Consider the following 20,042-nt stretch of genomic DNA (forward strand, 5'->3'; position numbering starts at 1 on the left):
GCAGCAAATCGAAAGATTGAATTCATAACTCATATTAGCTTAATATGGTACAATAACACATGGCATCGTGGAAGGTTAGAAAAATTTTATGTTGATATATGATAAATATTCGAGTGTATTATATGGAGAGAAAAAATCTATAATACAATATTTGTCAAAAATTAATGTTTTTTTAAAAACATCTTTTATTTTTGAAATAATAATTGTGAGTCTTGAATTAAAACTTATATTGTTTTAAATGGAAGATTGTGCAGAAATTCGAAATCGTGAATAATTTTTAAGATGAATTATTTTTTTCATCATTTTATTTAAAAAATTTTTATAAAAAATAGGAAAACAAAAAGTTTTGGTAAAACGAATTCAGTTTATCTGAACCAGCGATTTTCTATAACATATAGCGTTAAAACGTTCTTTAAATAAAATGACCGCAATATATTTTTTTACATTCACATGCGCGTGTTCTCGCTTTTTAAAATACAGGAAAATAACCAAGCATTGATTAGTCAGCTTCATGTCCTTATGTCTAAATTTTATAAAAATTTTTTACTTTGAAAGCATTTATTTTAAATATTAGTTTAATTCTTTATTTGTTTTAACGCATGGGAAACAAGCGGAGAAGCGTTTGGCACCGAGTTTGGCACCATTTAATTCCATTTTGCAGCGCGATTAAATGAAGGGATACTCATATATTTGTAAATTGCGAATGACCGCACTTCTGTCGTTTAATGCCGTTTTGCCTAACCAATTTTCGCTCTCACGTTTCTACAATATATACCAACCAGCATACCAAAATAAATTTGCGGGAAAAATTGGAATGATGCTTTTCGATCAAAAATCTGTCGATTGTTGCATGTGTCCATTATTGTTTTAATTATTGTTGCATGTGTTCATTTATATTTTTGCACGTTTCGTGCTGCAGATATAAACTTTTACGTATGCATTGAAAACAATAGAATCTAACAATAACTCTGTACGAATTAAATTGCAATATTTTTTTTAAATAATATTTCCATAAAACTGTGCATATCGAGAGATATGATAAGAACAATCAAAGCATACCAAAAACATATACAGAATATTTTCCAAACATAGCGAGACAAAATGTTTCTTCAACGTCACAATCTTTTAAATTTTGTTTTCACTTTTAAGACTTAAATTGCTGAGATATTTAATATCAAAAAATATAAAAATATGCAAAATAATCTCATCTATCTATAAGATAGAAGATAGATTACTGTTCCGAAATCTAGAAAGACAAGAAAAAATACATAAATCTTCTTCCTCTGTCTTAATACATTTCTTACATCTTCTTCTGTTGTATACTTATTAATTATAAAACTTGAAATATTTCAATCATTATATATATATAATTTATCATCTAATTGCTATTAATTTATTTGTATTGTATGATATATAATTACAAGATATATAAGAATAAAGGAAGATAAATGAATCATTTATGAATTAAACTTTTTACAATGTCACTCAGCAATTTTCGCGCTCAGAAAAAGTTTCATTCTTATTTCTGCAAATATTGATTTACTTTTAATATTTATTTGTTATATCTTGCAAGTATAAAAATGTATTTTTTAAGCATGTTGGATTTATAAATATAAATATGATTTATTTATATTTATATTTACGATTATATGATAAAATGGTTTTTTTTATTTTATTTTTTTTTTTATTGCAAGATATTAACAATACTTACAAAATGTTGGTTCTTCAATATTAAATACATAATAGAATAGTATTGCACGTGTTTCGCACATAACGAGTTTTTTTAAACCTTTTCCAATGATATTAAGCTCATTCAAGACTTTGGGCGTGTAATGTAGATGTCTTACTTTACTTGATAACTCTTTAAAGGAAAGCGCCGAGAAAAAAAAGATTCAAAGACCTCAAATCCACTTCGCAAATCCTCTCAGACCTACTCATCGATCAGAAAGTTCCATAATAATTTTATAATCCTAACTGTGTTTCATTACTTTATCAGAAATGTCATCACCAGTGTTTTATCGTAAGAAGAATTATTTATTATATTATCATTAAGATAATTATAACGAAATCGAATATGAATTATAAAAATGTACCATCTAGTTACTTTACACGATTATATATTCGGTCTATTCAGGGAGATAAAAAGTTTGATATGTACATCGAAATGCGCAAATAACTGAGAAAATAATCAAGAAATAAGATAATCTAAATTCAAGTGCTAAAAAAAGAGAATTTTAATTAAATTATAACATTAATTTTTTTTTTAATTAATAAAGTTTTATATATTTTATTTTCTCTAATTTTTATTCTCATCGTTCTAAAAATCTTGATAATCCTTTTTCTCGCAAGGTGTTGGTTTAAACGATAAAAAATAGATAGATCCCTAAGATAGATCTAAGAGTTAATCTACGAATCATTTGTTTCTCAAGCACACTCTGCATCAATGTGAGACGGGACATCAGCGTTCGCAGTCAGTCAGATTTTCTCGTTTAAATGTAATCCGCTGCAGAACGTCTCTCGCGACTTACTCTCTTTTCAAATTCCACCATATAATGAAATTCCATTGCCACGTCTCTTTCTCTCCCTTTCTCTCTTTCTTTATACTCACCGTCTCTCATCTTGTGTTTTTAGATGGACCTGATTCTTTCTTCATTCCCGGACCAGATCGTCGAGGGAGATCCGTCAGATAGGGGAAAATTTCCGACAGTGAGACGTGAATAAAGTCAAGAAAGAAACGCGATTATAAATTTTACGAAGCATGGAACAAGACCTTTCGGCTGCCTATGACCATTTCGAGAAGCGGAATGACAGAAGCGACAAAACTTTCGTGAATTGACAATGGCTCCAACGCGAGTGTGAAACTATCTGCTAAGGCGGTCTCGTAGATAATGTAAGTTCCCGAACGGGCTTATAGTCTATTTATCACCCTCGTGTCGCACCTCATAGCGGTAGCATTATCGCTCACTCGTCTCGTAGGCGAGATAATTGGACAGTTGATTAATTGGATATTTGGACAATTGGACGTTTAACGTACGGTTAAAGTTGAGTGGGTGGATAAGGGTCAGAAAGTGGGCTTTAGGCGTGGGCAACGGCGGCATCCAAGGTGGCCGCGTAGTAGAGTAGCCGAGCTATAAATAGCCAAGTGGTCCGGATTTAGAAATCTTGCGAAGATATCTCGCGTAAAAAAGAAAAAGACACTGATTAAATTATGCAGTAGGATGCAAGATCATTAAAGAACAGATTGGATATTTATTTGAAAAGGATATATGTCGAGTACCAAGTTTTTAATTGTTGATATTCTTTAATTCGTATAGAATCGTATAAGAATTCGATAAAAATAAGATATTCTCGTCATTTATTTAATGCTAGTCTAATTTTAAAAATTTTGCTTTTCGTATAAAACATACTACCTCAGCTAAGCTTAAAGCTAGAAACGGTGCATGTTTTGTTGCGAATGTATCGGACTAATTTTCATTCGATATTTATGCAACGAATATCAGTTCTGCGTATTTTATCCAAAGAGAAAATACAGCGGATTCGATAACTATATTTATCATTGTAGAAAGTGCATCGTAAAGTGCGCCGACTACAAATGTCGGGACAGAAACCGTTTCGAGGATTGTTTTGCAAATACTCGATACGCTCTAGGAATTATATTAGATGCGGTGTATTACAGACACGACAAATTTGCCAAATGTTCGCCATGCATGTTCGATAACGGCCGATAAACATTTCTCACACGAGTTTCTGCAACGTGAGAGATGGAGCCAAGTATCGATTTAACATATGCATTTGTGTATATATGTAATAATTTCTCAAAGCGTCATATTTCGAAGTCAGGGCAATTACGTAATTCATCGTGGATATTCGTAGCATATTTTCGAAACATTGAGCCGTACGCGTTTACATGAGAATATCATGTCAGAGAATATAATTGTAGCTAGATTAATTAACTTGTTCCAGCGTGTCCGTGTCAAGAGGATCAACAGTAAATTTAATATATGAAATCTCGGTTTTTGTTACTCGAGAGAATATTGCATTCTCTCTTATTTTTCTAGCTTTCTTTTTGAATTCTTAATACTAAATATCGTAGGTTATTCTATCTATAATATTAGTAATAATAATACAAGCTCTTACGTTAAAAGACTTTTAATATATAATTCTTAGCGATCCATCGTGTCAGGCATGCGGGTTTTCGATAGTAAGCCGTATTATAAAAAAAAAAAGAAAAAAAAACCTGGGGAAATCAAGTCGCTGATCAATGTATAGAAAATACGCAAATAAATAAGTATTACATTATTCAAACATTTTATCTTTAGATTTGACAAGTGTGATATTATGATGCGATGTTTATGATTCTGACAAGTTTGCCGAGATAATGCCACTCTGTGGCTCTAAATCCCACAAGGATAGCATGAATAAATTTTTAATAGTTATAAATGAGAGATATTAATGAAATACACTAAACATTAACATGGCGATTAACATGCCGCATCGTAGGCAAAATTAAAATCAACGTTTGCGTAACGTGCAACAGCTTTCATCTGCATTGTATCTGTATTTGCGTGCAAGAATAAGATCAAAAAGTCTACATTTACAAGCTTTAAGCTCTCAAGCTGTTGGCTTTAATCTCATAATTGTAAGGTGTATAAAAATATTATTAAAATTATTAAAGTGTACGCACCAGCAAGGCTTTAGAATAATTTTTTGAGTAGATAAAAAAGTACACTCTTAGGCACTGAGATCTTTCCGACAATTTAAAGAGTTAATTATATAATTTCATTTATAATTTTTATTACATTATTATCCCTTCGTTGAACACGTAGGACATAGATTTTTATGAATCGCTTGACAGACTGAGAATCAGCAATGTAGAAATAATTTTATTGTTGAATTTAAATTATTCGTCGAATAATACACGATGATTTAATATGACACAATTTCACTTTAACATATTATTGTATTTATTGCATTTGATGTATAGATGGTAATTATCCGAATCTATGACAAACCGTGATGAGATATAAAATGAGTAATAAAACCGAATCTCGTCGCATCGATTTTTAATCGCCGAGAATCATAATTAATCACAATATATTTCTTGCAGATTCTTCAAGTTAACTGTAATACAATCTTATTTTTTTAAATTCAATCATATGTACCATATGTTAAATTCAATTCATATGTATATATATGTATATCTTAAAGACGTCTTTTAAACATCATTAAGATATGTCTTTTGACTTTTCTGTGCTGTTTTGAGAGGAGATATTTGGGCGTGAACCTCGGCAATGAAAGATCGATCTTTATACGTGTATACATATAGTAATTATATTAATTAAATCTATACAGCTATAAAGAATTGTTTCTTTTCCATAGGAACATACGTATGTATTTGTACGCGCGAGTTAATTTATCTTAAATAATAGGGTATATATAACGATAATAGCGCGACTGTATATATTGTATAATATACACATATATACACACATAAACTGTATACTTCGTATGTGATTAGATGTTACACACGGCTTTAAATGTCTAAATAAATGTACTAGTCAACTTTTCTTTTATTGTTAGAACGATATCTATGTAGATTACGATATCCCAGAGCGAATATAAAATATATAAATATGAACAATATATGTTGCTCTTTTCATTGCAAATTTTTACTTCATAATTCCATCTCTTTGTCTTTATCATACTCTCTGATCTTAAATTCTCAGGAAGCCACCATGGTGAATTATGTGTACCATTAACATATACTATATCACGCGTATAGCCTCTAACACATAGTTACGTGCGTAGTTGTTAATTTTGAATGTTCGTATCACCGAGTTATGCAAATAATGCGGTTACCCAACCAATCGAGACCACTGTTCAAAATATTCAACGATCGCGTTTGAACATATAATTAATTAAACAAGAATTCGTTATCATTTATGTATGGAATTTGTGTCGCGGTAACTATTATATCTTGTATTATCCATGATGAGATAATCAAATGGACGGTATTTGCGTTATGATTATTCGTGTACATTCCGTGCTGTACGGTTTATATACGTTGAATTTACTGGTTACATTTAATTATGTCATTAGATTTGAGAAAGAAAGAATGAATTTCTTAAGTGATACGTATTATATTTATATGGCAATAATATATAGAAAATTCCGGAAGATAAAGATACACAAGGTATACGATTAAGTAGCCCATGAAATTTCATCAGAAAGCAAGCAAACACGAAACGGATGTCATATAATAGCGATATGAATGGTTGGAAATCGATTGTTACGATTGCAATGATTGTAATGATTGCAAAATCGATACATTTGACCTGAGATGAGGATGATTTTCGGATGAAAGAAAGAAAGAGATAACGTTGTTATTTGGTGCGATCTCTCCACGTTACGTTGGTAACTCAAGAAACTCTGAAATATGATATGGCGAACCGAGAAAGAAGTAAGCGATACAGCTAATATAAGAGAGGCGGAATAAAGCTGCGTAATGCGCCTCCTAATCATATCGCGTTGCAAGGAAAAAGTACAATAGAATGTCCACTCGAAGGAAAACGCCAACGAGAAGGATAAAAGCATGTGAAGAAAATAATAGTTTTACGAACAAGATAGTTACCAAGTTACCGTGTAACGTACAGATTATATATATATATATATATATATATATATATATATATATATATATATATATATATATATATGATAAAAAAAAATCAAGAATATTTCCTCGTTATATATGCCTTATATAGAAATAATATTTATTTGAAAATGTTTAATCTTAATAATAATATATATTGCAAATAATCGATCAATTTGTATTAATTTTTAAAAATACGTATCTATGTTAATATAATTATGTATGGAGCAAAGAGATCTATATTGATTAAGTTTTTAAAATGTAAAAAGTGATTAAATAACAGATGTAGAGTGGTAAAACGAACAGAGTTTTAAAATGATATAAATTATATACCATATATCAATTTACACAAGGAGTACAAGTTTTATAAGTTATTTCATTTTGTTAATTATAATTATCGCGCTTATCCTTTTACCTTTCAGACACAGAATTTTTCTTAACGCACTGCAATATTGTACGAAAGATTAATGTACCAAATCTCAGACGATATTGAAGGGGATTAATTCGCGTTATTTACTTCATTACCAAAGATTAATTACGTTTCTAATCCCTGATGGATTCTGCGCGTGACACCCGATATTTCGATAGGGTGGCTTTGCTACTCGCAAGGCACTGTCTTATCGCAACTGGAAATTACTCGCTGCGAAACTCCGCTGTATTGCATCGCGCATACTGTAAATTGTAATTAAAAGTTACCAATAGTCTGTCGAACCAGATGCGAGACTTTGATGAACGAATGAAACTCGAGTATCGGTCAAAAATTGTATTATCGGAGATAACATATCAAAGATGTATTTTGAATTGATGGATTTTTTTAATTTTTAAATTATCAAAGCTAATCATTGTTTTTTTTGCATATATTATTCAATATATATTATTTTTGTACCAATGAAAATAACAATGTGTTAGATAACTGACAATAAATTTACCGAAGACATCGACACATAGTGTAAAGTGTTATAAATAAATATTAGCTTTTCTCTCTCTCTCTCTTACCTCCTTACATTCGATTCGTTACTTTAGATATTGAAGATGAAATTCCAACTGGCGATGACGAGGAGACAAAAGCGCAATTGCCAGATTAATGCATCTTTTGTACGTTATTTCTTTTATTTGCTTGAGTTGATGCAATTTTATGTCTTTTTGAACGCGTGTGAGAAGAAAAAAACATCTTAGATAATTTTAATAAAATTCTTTTCTATATAGCTGCATACAATTTATGATATATCTCTCTTTTTACATTTTTTTTTGAAATATACACTTCAGAAATAATTTTGCTTATGGTTAAAAATGTGTGTGCGCTAAATTATAGCGTGATATTTTGTGATCGAAATTGAAGCACTGTTAATTTTGGATTTTTATTTATGTAATAAAAATGTATGTGTATAAAAAGTAACTCATAGAACTTATGTTCTTTATAATTTGATATCAATCATCTTTTTTAAAACATATAATTAATTTATATTTTTTATTTTGCTTTATAATTCGATCTGTTATTTAATTGGATATCTTGAAAATTTAATCAGTATAGATTTCCTTGCCACGTACATATTTATATTAATAGATAAACTTTTAATAATTTAATGCAAGTTATTGTTATTGTGCTATTATTTTGTATTTCTCACAAAGAAAAATACTTAATATAATAACAAACAATTGCAAATATTATTCAAGAAAACACTCGTATGTCGCAATTAAATGTCACTCAATTAAACGAATCTAGTCAAAATGCAATTGTCATCAAAGCGAGAATGTTAAGTGAGAAGTAAGGAAATCAAAGCTGGATGAGAAATGTAGCGCTACTAATTAGAGAACGCATAGATCCGTCTCGTATATCTCCAATAGATAATTATCTTAATGGCTTCTCACATCTCCATCGTACTAGATTCCTCTTCGTGAAGTGAATATACATTTCGATTAATTAAAATTAGAACTATTCTTTACCTAAGTGTTATATTTTGAAATTTAGAGCTCAAAGAATCTTATCCAGAAAATAAAAATAGAAAAAAAAACTATAATTTTGTAATAACTGATATTATATTCATTGCAAGCGCATAAATTTATTTCTATCTGTAATCAGAGGTTGATAATATCGTTTTGTTTTTATATATTCCGTATTTTTATAATATATATTTTAATTTTATATGTATATAATAATTATTTCGCCAACAATATTATCAATTGCAGAAAAGTTGTAGGATTTGGAATGTGTGATTGCTAATAATTACATTAGAAAAGATTTGATAGACAAATTTAAGGAGATATTATATATATATAATTATAATTTATTTTAAATAAATTTCAGCTAACATAAGATTATCTTTTTAATTTGTATAATGTAATACTTCTTGTATGACGTAGGATTAGAACATAGTATGTACTCGGACAAAAATACAATGCATCTCAATATTGCATTACTTTCAATACAATATTGTCTGTTGTACTTTTAAGAATCTTAATGTAACAATTTTCTCATTTTGTAGAATGAGAATGTCCATATATAAATGTAATATACATGTGCTGTTCTTTGATCGAGTAAGAATCCTGTCTTAGCGCACGCTGCGGCAAGTTAAGTGCACCGTCATTTTCCAGAATGAAGACGCTTATACAGAGCACGTGTGTATGACAGAATTCACGGAGTATTAGTTCTATTAATAAGTCTGATACATAAGTGTATATGTGCATGTGTCAGTCTTATTTAAGTCTAATATATAAATGATTAATTCCTATACGTTTCAGACAAATGTGTACATGTCGCGTTTTAAAAAGAAAAAAATAAGTTACCGTATAGGAGGTCAAAGCAGAATTACAAATGTATATATGAGATATGTACACAAAACGAGAATTTATTTAATTCTATTATTTTATTAATAAGAGAGGAAGCAATAATCCTTTTATCTGGTTTCATACCTCGCACACTCATTATAAACAGGTCGACTTATCTCGCGTTTCCTTTTCTTACTCACTATTTCTGCATGCTATGTAAAAAGTACATTGCCTGCTTACTCATATACGGTAGTTTTTTTCTCCATATCGTGTTATATATATATATATCTTGTAGACAAAATTAAAATAATCCATTAATATAATTATTCACGATATGCTATGCGATGCGGACGCAAATGCTCTATGGGAATTGAAAAGCAAGTTTATATATACACACATACACACACACATATATATACATATACATATATATATATATATATATATATATATATATATTTGTATGTATGTATGTATGTATATACATATATTTATATATACAAAAAAAGAAAGTAAAGAATTATTTCTGTTAAAATTCTGAGATGTTTGAATATTCGCTTTTCAGTACTATTGCCGAAGATAACGTGATTTAATGGAATGATTGGACGAGTAATATGATCTTGAACGGGAATCCCGCTTCGTAATACCTGAAAAAGAAAAATTTTTCAAAATAAAAAAAAAACACTGAATTATACACATTGCACACTTTATTTCAAACACAAGTTAAAATTAATAAAATATTGTACAATAAATAAATATCATAGATTTGATGCGGACGAAGATGTAACAAATATACAATATGGACTTGAAACGTAGAAATAAGGTAAAAATTGGCGCAGTAAAAAATAATAACATATAAAATTTTGTGTGATACACATATGAAACAGAATATTCATCCAAGGTTAACAAGGAAAACGATTTTTACAATCACAACTTGTGGATTAAGGATTATTAGGAAAAAATATGACAGCTTTATAATCTCCTTTAGAAAGTTAAAAAAATTTATTTATAATTAAAAATAATTACTTGTAGACATGTAAAAAATAAAAATAAAAGATTTTAAAAATATAAGTGCATATATCTCACTTTCTAACTTTTGAAAAATCGATATTTTAGATTTTACCTTGATAGAATATTTGAATAATCTCAAAGATTATATGCATATACATTATTCTGCTGATACAAAACCGATATTTTCTCATACACAAAAATCTTCTTATAATTTGGCAAGATGTGCAGAGATAGAGGCAAGAGCATTAGGAACTTTGGAGCTGACTCACCGGCAGTTACAATGCAAATTGCATTGCAGTCGCAAATGAGGAAAATCTCCTCATTAATAGGGTTGATGCCTCTGGTTCTGACGACCACCACCACCTCTCTGCTTGCCACCATAGCCTGAACCTCCTGGAACATACCCATGTAACGCACATTGTTAGTCAAACCCTCCCACCCAGTTGCATATAACGCTAATTTATCCATACAAGAAATCAAATAATATGTAAATTACAAAAGAAAATGTCAAGCATATCTTTTTGAAAATAATAGAACTAAAAGATAATAGATATAGTACAAGCCGAAAGAAGACTATTGAGTATCAATGTAAAGGCTACAGGCTAAGGCAGTAAGCTGCAGGCTGCATTCCAATTTATACTTTTCTCATCTTCCTTATATACATTTCTATAGCTATCAATGACTAAATGAGAGATAATATTTGAGGGTACATATATCGTGTTAGAAACAGAAAAAACAAAATTAGGTTTTTATGGAAAGATGAATGTAAAGACATTGCAATGTTTTTTCACGCTCACAAGAAGAATTGTTATCGATATCCAAAAGTTGACCAAGTATATATTTTATAATATACATCAGTCAAAAATTTATTGCACTTTTATAATATAATTTACAATAATTTGATCATATATTTTTTGTCATCTAATGAAAATAATTTTTCCATTAATTTGTGTGTGTGTGTGTGTGTGTGTGTATGAGAAATTATATTCATCTCCATATTTTCACATGTATGCGCACATATCAACATAACAATTATAGAACAGATAAAGGCAAAGGGTAAAGAAAACAGATATTCAAGTAAGGGACAGACAGCAAGAGATGAAGAGAAAGAGAAAGCGGAAAAGTGAGATTTTTGATTTTGTGAGAAACAAAAAAACCATAGATGAATGTAATTAATATGTAAAAAATTACGAATATGGACGATGGAATATATGCCGTTCAAAATGTCATCAATGAGGGATAAATATGAAATGCATGAGAGAGAAAGGACGCTATAATGCGTACCTTTGCCGCGTGCACCACGCCCACCACTGTAGCCACCATCGTAATTACCACCGCTGTAGCCGTATCCGTCTGCGTTTCATGGAACACACGGCATAAAGAGCATAATGGAATCAGTTGTCGTATATGTACCGAGACATAAAAGATCGTTCATTTTCTTCTACATTAAAAGGAAATATCTATGCGCGTGCATGGCGCTTGAAAACAACTATAATTAATTATATGTATTTAACGTAATGATACTAATAATTTCATGTATCTAATATTAATAGTTTTATTTTTTTGTAGAGCGTCTTCCACGAAATATATTATGAAAGCCAGTAATTGACTGTACAACATAATGTAATATTTTACATCAATAAAAGGCAGCTTTCTTGAAGTTTCTGAATATAAAAATTGTTGAGAAACGATGCAGAGATTGTTGGAGCACACTTGGAATGATTTAGCAGTTGTGTGAATGCAAAAATGACATGCATATAAAGTTTATGTCGTTGAAACGATTTATGTCATGCTGAAAATGGTTTGTCACTATATAAAAACAAAAATAATAACGTAATAATCTTTTTAAAAAATTGAAAAATTAATAAAGACAAAGAATAAGGCTTTTTTATTATATATAACAGATTAGTTTTTAAAGAAAAGTTTTTAAATATTTTTTGATTGGATAAAATACTAGGATATACAGAAATTGTTCAGCTAGTATTCTCTATCAACTTTAATAGATAATGCCTTTTGATTTAAATAGCATGTCGGATAAGCTAGTCTTGAAAATCATACGAGACACAATCATTCTCATTCTCATGTGTTGTAGCAAAAGCATATATAATATGTTTAACCTTTGTGATTTCATCGCGTTTGACATGCTCGTTATGAAATATGGAATAAATGAGAAACAGCATGCGAGGATTGTAACGAGATCAAAAGCAGGAGCAAAGGATTCAATGTACAGTCTCATACAAATAGTTTCCTATATAGCTTTACTTTAATCTTCTCTACACAACACATACACCTTGCAGTTTCATGTATGTTAATATAATGTTGCAGTGAATGCATGATTTTTGAAGTTCTAGGAAACAATAAAAGATATTTTAAGACGAGATTTAAAACAGTGACTATTAAGATTATTGATTTGCTGACATTAATCAGTGAATCTATGAGAATACTTTCGCATAATTTATTGAATCTGCCATTTTAATATTAACATCTTGTAATATGGATCAATTGCACAATTTTATGTTAATATAAACATAATTTTATTAATAAATGGCAGATTGAAAAAAAAATTGATGCTCTAATATATGTTATATAATACAATTTATATTAATTTAAAGAGGTTTAAACTGTTTAAGGATCATAAAAGATATTGTAAAAACTTTCTCTGTCTCTTTGTGTTCGCGCATTTACTGACAACTTTATGTTATATTTATTCATGTATATGTTTATGCGTATGTGAATATATATATATATATATATATATATATACTATATTAATTAAATATCTCAATAAGCCATCAAAGAATATAATTCAGCAAATTATTAAAGGTAAATTAGCTGGTAATAGTTAAATGATTAGCCAAACACCCTGGAAATAGAAGATTTAAAGTGGAAAATAAGCAGAATTATGTTTGATTCACATAATCTTTGAATCCTGATTGCATGAATGCATAAATACCTATTATAGATTGCATCATGCTATATGTTGAAAGAACAATCCAAAAGACATATTTCATGAGCATGAGTCGTTGGTTTACATTGGCTACATATGTAGAGCAACATAGTCGACGATAAACTAATTAGTTTTATATCATTGATTAAAAAATAATTTCTTGCAATCTTTTACAGTTTACAAAACAGACATATAGTCAATAAATTAAATTTAATACAAATATATATGTAAATGTCAGTACATGTATATGTATGTATATACTGACAGTTATAGTTGATCTATTTGTAAACCAACACTCGTGCTCTATCAAATTACGATTAATATCACATTGTTTTATCACCTTGTATAATAATATATACATAAAATGTCAACTTCTGATCATTCCATTTTTTTTTGCATGACTAAATAATGCATATTGACGAAGCAGATGATGTTGGTTTCTCTTTTAACTTACTTTAGTAAAATGAAAATTTTTGCAGTAAAAACATTATTGATTAATTAGAAAGAAAAATTGAAGCAGCATAGCGACTCAGATGCGCGACAAAGGAATTAAAGCAGACATAATATGCATATAATCTTTTTCAAAATGCTCGTCTTAATCGCGTCTGCCGAATACACTGGGACGGTAACGATGGGTAAACATATCTGCCATTGATCACTTTTTTTTCTCGAAAGAAAAAAAAATAAAACAAAAAAAGCAAAGAAAAAAAGTTCTCGACAATAATCGCACAGACGTTGAATCTGTCGCGGCGACTCTAATAATAATCAATAAAATTACCGTATCCACTGTAGTCGTAGCCACCGTAACCTCCGTACCCACCGCCACCGTAATAATCGTATCCATATCCATCGTAGCCACCGCCGTATCCTCCTTGGCCGTAGCCACCGCCATAACCACCGCCGTAGCCGCTTTGTCCCCATCCGCCTTGACCGAATCCACGGCCTCGGCCACCCCTGGCACCACGACTACCACGATTGCCTGGTCCTCCGCGCATACCGATCATACCATCGGGCTTGGGTGTCGCCTTCTTTACGTCGACCTATTTAAGATTTATTAAAGTAGTCGTTATATTCGCAATGAAAAATATCGTTTAAATTAAAACCTTTCTTGTCTTGTGTCAAACTTTTATAACCGTCTTAGGAGGAAGAGGGAAGAATTCGTACACATATTTTAATATTTATAATGTTTAGAATATTCAAAAAGAAACTTTATAAATAAGATTAGTATTTGAACGAAGGTCTTGTAATAATGAATATAATAGTTGTATATTTACTCACCTCTTTACCATTTATCGTTTGTTTCGAGGTCTTTAGTAGTTCATTAACAACTTGTTCAGATTCGAAAGTGATGAAGCAAAATCCTTTCCTCTGATTCTTTGTTTTATCGAATGGCATCTCTACTTCGACGATCTGAAATATTTTCCAATATTCCGCCGTTATTCACAGGAAATGCTGATTTAAAGTATTTGATGTGTAAAAAATGATATAATGCTTACACTTCCAAATTGCGAAAAGAAATTCTTGATGTCGTCGTCAGAGAGTTCCGTTGAAAGACCACCGACAAATATTTTACCGTGTCTGGCTTTCGCTTTCTTGGGATCAACTTTTTTATTATTAATAACATGATCACCAGCTGCCATAATCTGAAAATTGTATGTTTCTTACAAAATAGTTGTTTTGCTATAAAAATGTGATGGTTCATTAAAAACATTTCTTATAAAGATTCAGAAAAGAATTGTCGTCACACATATTCAGCAGCAGAACTGGTTTAGTATCATCATTTCATATATATAAGAGCAAAGAAAAACGGTATAAAAAATTCAAAGATAAATACCTTATCGAGAGATTCAGCTTTAGCAAAGACGATAAAGGCAAACCCTCTTGATCGTCCCGTATTAGGATCTGTCTTGACATTGATGCTTTCAATATCGCCATATGTGCTAAAATGTTCCCTCAGTTCCTCTAAAAATTGATAAAACAATCTTTATAGAAATCCTTAAAATTTATTTATTATAATACACACTCGAGTCATTTAAATAATTATATAACTAATCGTTATATTAAACTCAGTAAATAATTCTTTTCACATGACATTCTCTTGATATTGTCATCCAAAGGTGTCCTAAGAAATTACATCATAGCATGTTTTTTTATTTTCTCTAATCTTACAATTTTTTAGAACTTTGCAAAATTTGCTACCGTTTAGAGATAATTTTAGAAAACGAGAGTTACTCACTGTCAGTTGTTTCCCAACTTAAACCGCCAACAAATAATTTCCTGCGAAAAAACAAACAAACAGGAAATTAAAACTAATGGAAGCAAACAGAAGGTATTTTTAAATCTTTAATTACTATCATGGAACCGAATATGTATAGCGAGCAATTTACAGTTTATCAGTTTAAATAGGATCGTTATTCAGGATTGCGATGTCAGCAAATTGTCAAATGTCTCTGCAACTGTGCGCAAAAAAGTTATCTGTAATAAAAACGGTAAAAGATAGCGCATAGTAATGTGCCTCGGCCTCTTTCGCAAGTGACTATTACAAGTTATGAAATAATCGCGTAGCAGATTATCACCTGGAAGCGTAACTTTTGCATTTCTAAGTTTTTCATCATCTCGTATTATCGCATGCAATTTTTCTTTCACTTTCTTAACACTTCCGTTATATGTTATTACATTAAAAAGAAAAAAAAGAAAAAGAAAAAGTAATAAAGAATGAAAATACCTATCGTTCAGAGAATCCTGGTTAGCTCCAGTCGACCTGTAAAGCAACGGAACGAATTTATTTCACCAGATGAATTTTGCAAACGTGGTAATTGATAGTAAGAACTGAGATCGAAGCGAAAATTTTACTTTTGATAAACGAGAAACATTTCCATTTATTATTAGGGGGAAAAAAAAAGGTATATTGAATTGACCCTTGGAAAGATCAGAATCAATGTTAAGATATGAAAAAATTGAATGCAGACACGCGCGAAATATGCAAGAAACAGACCTGTAGTATCATTCGCAAAAGGGGCACTGAATTGATTTGATCGAAAAGATTTAGGTAGGGAATTTGATTTAAACAAATATGTACAAATTATATAGCACACGTGTAAGTATAAGAGACTATATATATAAATATATATATATATATATATATATATATATATATATATATATATATATATATGACGCATATGTTAAGCTACAACTAATTAAACCACTAATGTCGAAATTTAGAAAAGGCTTCTTAATAAACGTAATAATCACAATTCACATAAGAATTATAAGAATATAGGAGAATATCATTCCTAGAGTTATGAAAATAGCTTATTATATATATATATTTAATCTTTGTGAAAAATTACGAGAAACAATCATGAGAAGACTGCTTTGCACACCACAGAGACCTTGAGATTCGAACGTTTTATGGTAAAAAATAAAAAATAAATAAAAAATAAAAATAAAAGAAAATGAAAAACTTGGAAAAAAGTAGATATATATACGTAAAAAAAATCAATGCATTGAGAGAGTAAGGTACTATTATATTGATATTCATATGAGAACCCAAGCAATAGTTACAACTCCAGTTGACATACAGCTGCGCCTAAAGGAAACAAGATTTAATTTTTCCAAGTGGTACTCTGACTGCTGATTGGCCCAAAGAATATGGCATATGCTAGAATAGACTGCAACTCTATATCCAAAAGCTAAAAAAATTGTTTTTTCATTACAATTGAACGATAGACGATTATTGATACTTTTGATTGACACATGTATGTGTACATAATATAGATCAACAGTATCGAATATTTATTTCTATTTATATATGTACGTATATTATTCTATGTGTATATATATATATATATATATGTGCTTGTTTCTCTCTCTTTTTCATTCTCTCTGTCTCTTACTGTCTTTATATAACGCTCATTGACAAATATACAATGCAAGAATTGTCTCAAATCTTGATATATGTATATATTTCTCGTTCTTTCTTTGTATTTTAACAATGAGTTACAAGCTCTGTTTTCTATCGCTTTTCTGCCAGTTCATTCGACATAATAATATTGATCTGTTATTACTAATATATCTGATTTCTTTAATATCGTCTAGGGCTGGTGATAAATACCGTGGGCACCAGTCACATCACACGCCGGTAATCAGTAGCTGGTCGGGTCATGTTTTCCATCTGCGAGCCGCCCGCCATGTGAAAACCGTTGTTGATCACCTGCAGATCAAGCCACATAAACTGGAGTTAATGGCGTTCCGACCTACTGGAGATTTTCGCATTGGCCCTAGTGATTCTGTGCTTTGGTCACGCCCAAACAGCATTTGGATCGGAAATTACTCTACGCGTGACCCAGCAGACAAGTGTGTATCTGTGCGAGACTTATCAATCTGACAGAATTAACTCGACTTCCACTTCGCTTCGTGAGGGAACGTGATGGACTTGAACTTGACGTAGACTTCTCGTAATAATTCTGACTTTGAAATCACTGTATAAGGCTTCACACGGTTTCAGTTCACACAAATCCAGATAAACGTATATATTGTCAATCGTAAGCAATTGACTATTACCAGAATTCAGCTGCAATACAACGTACAAAGATAGAAGAAGACTCAGCTGGCCAAAAAATTGTACATTTGAAAATTTACGCTCTATAAAGATATTACGATTATTACTTGCGTGACAATGTTGTGACAAATCTGATCGACTGCAGAACCCACAATTTTTGTCTTTAACAATTACAGAACTATAATTAAGTAATTAGATAAGAGGAATGGAAATAAGGATTTTACATAGAGTTACGAAACTTTGATAGATAAATATGTATACCTTGTAACAGCAGCACATATAAAGTTACAGACTAATGCTTATTCGTATGCACAAGTATCTTACGTTACTCTTGCAAAATGTAGCATGCAATAATTTATTTCAATATCTTCATTATTCTAGATGTGTTAAGTACAGAGTGGAGCACTGACATTTGGCTATTTACTTCCGCTATTTTGTACATAGAAGTCACGTCCCTTGATAGAGCACATTTTTAATTATAGATAAGAGGAAGTACACATCTCCAAATTTATATTCAACGATAATATTTTTTCAAATATACGATAGTCGAACAAGCAAAGATTAATTATATATATCAATTTCTATTAAAATTATAAAATTTGGAGATTACATCCTTTTTTTCCTGAAAAGTTTTATATATCTTTAGAATTTAATCCATAGTGATGCTTACCCCCCTTTTTTGTACAGCTATCACAAACTAACGTAAAGATTTGCAAAAATGCAATATTACAGGAAAGTAAAAAAAAAAAAGAGAGAGAGATGCGAAAGTCTTGATAAATAAAATGCTGACAAAGAGAGAGGAAAAAAAAATAGCGAGTATAATTGCGTATTAAAATAATATTTACACAGATATGAATCCCGTATTGTAAAAATTCATTCAACTTGAGATCTGGCTACGCTGAAAAGAATAGGTTGAAAAAAGAGGAGCACAATGTTGTGCAAAACAACAGCTAGAAAGATGAGAACTCACAGGACTTACAATCTATAAATCTATTTTGCGCAAAGCGTACAGCAACGATATAAACTTTTTTTCTTTTCATTTTCTTCGACACATTGCGCTCTCCCTGAATGATTTTATTCTTCTACTTATTTGATGATAGCATTGAAAAAAACATGAACGTTATTAAGATGAATCATGTGTACGCGCGGAATTTCCGCTCGATGCAAGGGACGGATTTCCACGTGCTTGTAACGGAAGTGGCGAGCGCGACCAAGCAAGAAAATGACGCCTTTCTCGCGTGTTTCGCGTTGAATTCGCGATATATTCATACATTCACGTTTACTATCGTATTTTATATTTCTTTCTACCATCTCTTTCTTACGATGCTTGGGCGCGCCCTTGAAGAGCCCGCGTCCGTTGCTTCCATTCATTCATACGCGAGCACATCGTTACCTTCGTATTCTCGAATCGAGGAATTCTAATCGCAAACGACAAATATCCACGTGCGCGACGCACCAAGACGAAGCGAGAAGCCCGTAACGTAGAAACGTGAGCGTTCGCGTCGCTTGGATGCGAACGGATTTACGGATGACGGCGACTGGCGACTCCCGCGCGCCTTCGCCATTTTGTGAGGGACGCGTCGCGGGTCGTGGTCGTTATTACTTCGCGAGTCGCGAAGCTATCGTCGATATTCGCGCGAATCGCCGGATGAGGTCAAGATCCGCGAGCGATCCGAGACAATCGACGATCAAACGCGCGGGGAAAAATGATCGGCGGACGAATTACCTGTCCTCTTGAGATTCCTGACTATTGTCCGCGGCATCGCCGCCGGCACCGCCGTTCTCGGCATCGCCGTTCTGTTCGGCAAAATTCTGCTCCGCGATATCCTCGCTGAAATCCTTGCCCTCCTGATCGGCCATCGTCGTTTTTTTGCGTTTACGCACGGCGTAAATAAACACGTGGACTCGCACGCGACGCTACTCGCAACTGGACACACTCGAGTAAAGGATCGTACTGCGACTGCACGACACGTCCGTATCGTTCGATTGCCGAATGGAGAAGACCGGACCCAGACCTCTCGTGTTCCCTCGTTCCTCTCGGCTCTCGGCTCTTGGCTCGTGATATGTCGTGATTCACAGGCGCGAGGCATCACGGGACGCGC

General features: G+C 31.5%; 2 protein-coding genes and 1 non-coding gene across 15 annotated transcripts in view; 1 reads left to right on the forward strand and 2 right to left on the reverse strand.

Moving 5' to 3' along the window:
- The window catches only part of LOC138940253 (QRFP-like peptide receptor), a 66,615-nt gene extending 48,464 nt beyond the window's left edge, over positions 1 to 18,151 (forward strand). For 5 of the 7 annotated variants that reach the window (XR_011447970.1, XR_011447968.1, XR_011447969.1 and 2 more), the window contains one exon: positions 2,632 to 3,761. Coding sequence is in view for 2 of the 7 variants with exons in the window: in XM_070308951.1 (XP_070165052.1) it covers positions 2,632 to 2,641 (10 nt within the window). In the remaining 5 variants the exon portion in view is untranslated. Of the gene's footprint in view, positions 1 to 2,631; positions 3,762 to 3,963; positions 6,665 to 17,477 lie in introns of those variants that run through there. The other 2 variants (XR_011447967.1, XR_011447966.1) reach the window with 2 other exon arrangements.
- On the reverse strand, positions 8,937 to 19,976 carry Sqd (RNA-binding protein squid). 7 transcript variants are annotated; one of them, XM_070308956.1, is made up of 10 exons: positions 19,667 to 19,976; positions 16,102 to 16,137; positions 15,613 to 15,653; positions 15,211 to 15,338; positions 14,873 to 15,019; positions 14,655 to 14,786; positions 14,197 to 14,416; positions 11,714 to 11,782; positions 10,699 to 10,822; positions 9,976 to 10,065 (listed from the first exon to the last, which is right to left on the reverse strand). In XM_070308956.1, the coding sequence occupies exons 1-9, from the start codon at positions 19,798 to 19,800 to the stop codon at positions 10,752 to 10,754; spliced, it is 978 nt and encodes a 325-aa protein (XP_070165057.1). In that variant the 5' UTR covers positions 19,801 to 19,976; the 3' UTR covers positions 9,976 to 10,065; positions 10,699 to 10,751. The 7 variants fall into 7 exon arrangements, with proteins under 7 accessions (XP_070165058.1, XP_070165057.1, XP_070165055.1 ...); XM_070308954.1 differs by having other exon boundaries at positions 14,155 to 14,416; positions 19,667 to 19,975; XM_070308961.1 differs by lacking the exon at positions 11,714 to 11,782 and having other exon boundaries at positions 19,667 to 19,975.
- On the reverse strand, positions 15,438 to 15,520 carry LOC138940412 (small nucleolar RNA SNORD58). The gene has a single exon (XR_011447999.1). It is a non-coding gene; the product is annotated as a small nucleolar RNA SNORD58 (small nucleolar RNA).
- Positions 19,977 to 20,042: the final 66 nt, after the last annotated feature.

Source organism: Polyergus mexicanus, unplaced genomic scaffold (genome assembly GCF_030449975.1).
Source record: "Polyergus mexicanus isolate NDT 795.1 unplaced genomic scaffold, iyPolMexi1.0 SCAF_16, whole genome shotgun sequence".
In the NCBI taxonomy this organism is placed as follows: Eukaryota; Metazoa; Arthropoda; class Insecta; order Hymenoptera; family Formicidae; genus Polyergus; species Polyergus mexicanus.